Source organism: Haliotis cracherodii, unplaced genomic scaffold (assembly GCF_022045235.1).
Source record: "Haliotis cracherodii isolate W230 unplaced genomic scaffold, xgHalCrac1.p SCAF_14, whole genome shotgun sequence".
In the NCBI taxonomy this organism is placed as follows: domain Eukaryota; kingdom Metazoa; phylum Mollusca; class Gastropoda; order Lepetellida; family Haliotidae; genus Haliotis; species Haliotis cracherodii.
Genome location: NW_027266269.1, coordinates 39,168,327 through 39,171,136, shown reverse-complemented (window position 1 = coordinate 39,171,136; position 2,810 = coordinate 39,168,327). Strand labels below are relative to the sequence as shown.

The following is a 2,810-nucleotide window of genomic DNA, read 5'->3' as shown; positions in this document are numbered from 1 at the left end:
TTCTACTTTAAACACGTTATATGATGTGTAATGTGCACAGTCACGGGTAACTCCGCATGGCGTGTGTAACTTTGATATCATCTTTCCATGTGATCCCGGTTGCCTTTCTGAGGCATGAGACATGACTGTTTTGTATATCCTGTAACTAGAGAACCTGTCGCACCGTGGATCGTTGCACAAGCCGCCCCCATTCATTATGTAGTTGAGGTTCATATAAAGAACTGAGCTTACTAAGGGGATGTTTCCATGGATACGATACAAATATAATTATTACCTTTTCATCGTGAACTGTTTTCGCCGTACGTTGAGTTGTGATTGCTGATCACCCAGTTATGATCGCCGCACGTTGTGTTGTGATCGCTGTCCACCCAGTTGTGATCGCCGTACGTTGAGTTGTGGTCGCTGACCACCCAGTTGTGATCGCTGACCACATAGTTGTGATCGATGACCACCTAGTTGTGATCGCCGTACGTTGAGTTGTAGTCGCTGACCACCCAGTTGTGATCGCTGACCGCCCAGTTGTGATCGCCGCACGTTAAGTTGTGATCGCTGACCACCCAGTTGTGATCGCCGCACGGTGAGTTGTGATCGCTGTCCACCCAGTTGTGATCGCCGTACGTTGAGTTGTGGTCGCTGACCACCCAGTTGTGATCGCTGACCACATAGTTGTGATCGATGACCACCTAGTTGTGATCGCCGTACGTTGAGTTGTAGTCGCTGACCACCTAGTTGTGATCGCTGACCACCCAGTTGTGATCGCTGCACGTTAAGTTGTGATCGCTGACCACCCAGTTGTGATCGCCGCACGATGAGTTGTGATCGCTGTCCACCCAGTTGTGATCGCCGTACGTTGAGTTGTGGTCGCTGACCACCCAGTTGTGATCGCTGACCACATAGTTGTGATCGATGACCACCTAGTTGTGATCGCCGTACGTTGAGTTGTGATCGCTGACCACCCAGTTGTGATCGCCGCCCGTTGAGTTGTGATCGCTGACCACCCAGTTGTGATCGCTGACCACATAGTTGTGATCGATGACCACCTAGTTGTGATCGCCGTACGTTGAGTTGTGATCGCTGACCACCCAGTTGTGATCGCCGCCCGTTGAGTTGTGATCGCTGACCACCCAGTTGTGATCGCTGCACGTTGAGTTGCGATCGCTGACCACCTAGTTGTGATCGCCGTACGTTGAGTTGTGATCGCTGACCACCCAGTTGTGGTCGCTGACCACCCATTTGTGATCGCTGACCACCTAGTTGTGATCGCCGCACGTTGAGTTGCGATCGCTGACCACCCAGTTATGATCGCCGCCCGTGCTCGTGGGTTTCACCGAAGTGGTAAACGTCTGAGACCTGCATCACTTCCGGCTTTCCTCCCTCATTAAGCTGACACGCAGTGATATAACTGGAATATTGTTAAAAGCGGCGTTAAACCAAACTAAAAATATCCTCGGGATGGATTTGCAAGCATTTGGCGAGAACATTTCTTTTGAAAATTTACAAATCATAAATTATTTCTGGAAATTCAACTAATTTACTTTTTTTTTGCTCAATGAATGTACTTTCAAGTAAAAATCAATAGAGGTAATGTGATCATCCAATCTATAGATACATGTGGTATGTTTGTTTGTTTGTTGTTAAACGCCGCTATATGACGGGGGTCTGTAAATAATCGAGTCTGGACGAGACAATCCAATGATCGAAATCATGAGCATCGATCAACGCAGATGGAACCGATTACATGCATCAACCAAGTCAGCGAGTCTGACCACCCGATCCTGTTAGTCGCCTCTTACGACAAGCATAGTCGCCTTTTACGGCAAGCATGGGTTGCTGAAAACCTATTCTACCCCGGATCTTCATGTCTCATGTGGTGTGTAAACCGCCGAACAAAAGAATGTAAATATCTTCGTCTAATGTTTTGATGGTGGCTAAAAGTGAAACAATTGTTATTCGATGGTGAAGTATTTGATACGGGTATCATAGTTGTGTTGTGGACATCACGTTCGGCGCCAGTTTTCAGCCTAGTGTCATTTTGATAACGTTTGTTATTTGTTGATCAAATCCAACTTTCAAGTGTATACGTTTACTTGTGGTAGAGGTTTTGAAGCAGAGTCATCATCATGGGTTGTAGATGTTGTGTTAATGTAATGTGAGATGGGGTAACTCTCTCATGCATGATACTAATGAGACTAGATAATTTTAACTTGCAGAACCGGTAAGTCATGACTGCCTGGGAGAGGGTTGTGACTAGGTGTTTTGTAACTGACAGAGATGAAAGGGTTTGCGTAATAATACTTTATGTCACACCTGTTGGTGTTGGTTGCCATACGGATGTGTGATGGTTGAGTGAAGGTTTACAGCTCTGCATTGAGTGGTGCTTGGTGTTCACGTGGTCTTCACGTGGTCTTCACGTGATATAGGATTTGGATATAGAATTGTGTTTGTCCACATAGTGTAGGATTTGAATAGAGGAGTGTGTAGTGTTCGGATAGTGCAGGGTATGGATACAGAAGTGTGTGGTGTTCACATAATGTAGGATTTGTAAAGAGAGGTGTGTGGTGTTCACAAAGTATATGGTTCAAGACTAAGACACTCTAATACAAATATCTTCTTTCCATAGACTCCATAAAATATTGAAAAAGCGCGTTTGTTTACAAACAAGAGAAAAGTCCGGTCACGTGATATGCAAATTAACCTGTGGCAGTGGTGTTATGCTGAGTCACCACTGCGACGGAGTGTGGACCTTTATGTGTACCGTTTGTGTAGCTGTGACATTTATTAAACGGGCTGTATCGAAAGGTTTGGGTATA

General features: G+C 45.7%; 1 protein-coding gene across 1 annotated transcript; it reads right to left on the bottom strand.

Moving 5' to 3' along the window:
* Positions 1-330: 330 nt before the first annotated feature.
* LOC139460439 (coiled-coil domain-containing protein 88B-like) lies at positions 331-1,233 on the bottom strand. The gene has a single exon (XM_071241928.1). The coding sequence runs from the start codon at positions 1,231-1,233 to the stop codon at positions 331-333; it is 903 nt and encodes a 300-aa protein (XP_071098029.1).
* Between the last annotated feature and the right edge of the window lie 1,577 nt (positions 1,234-2,810).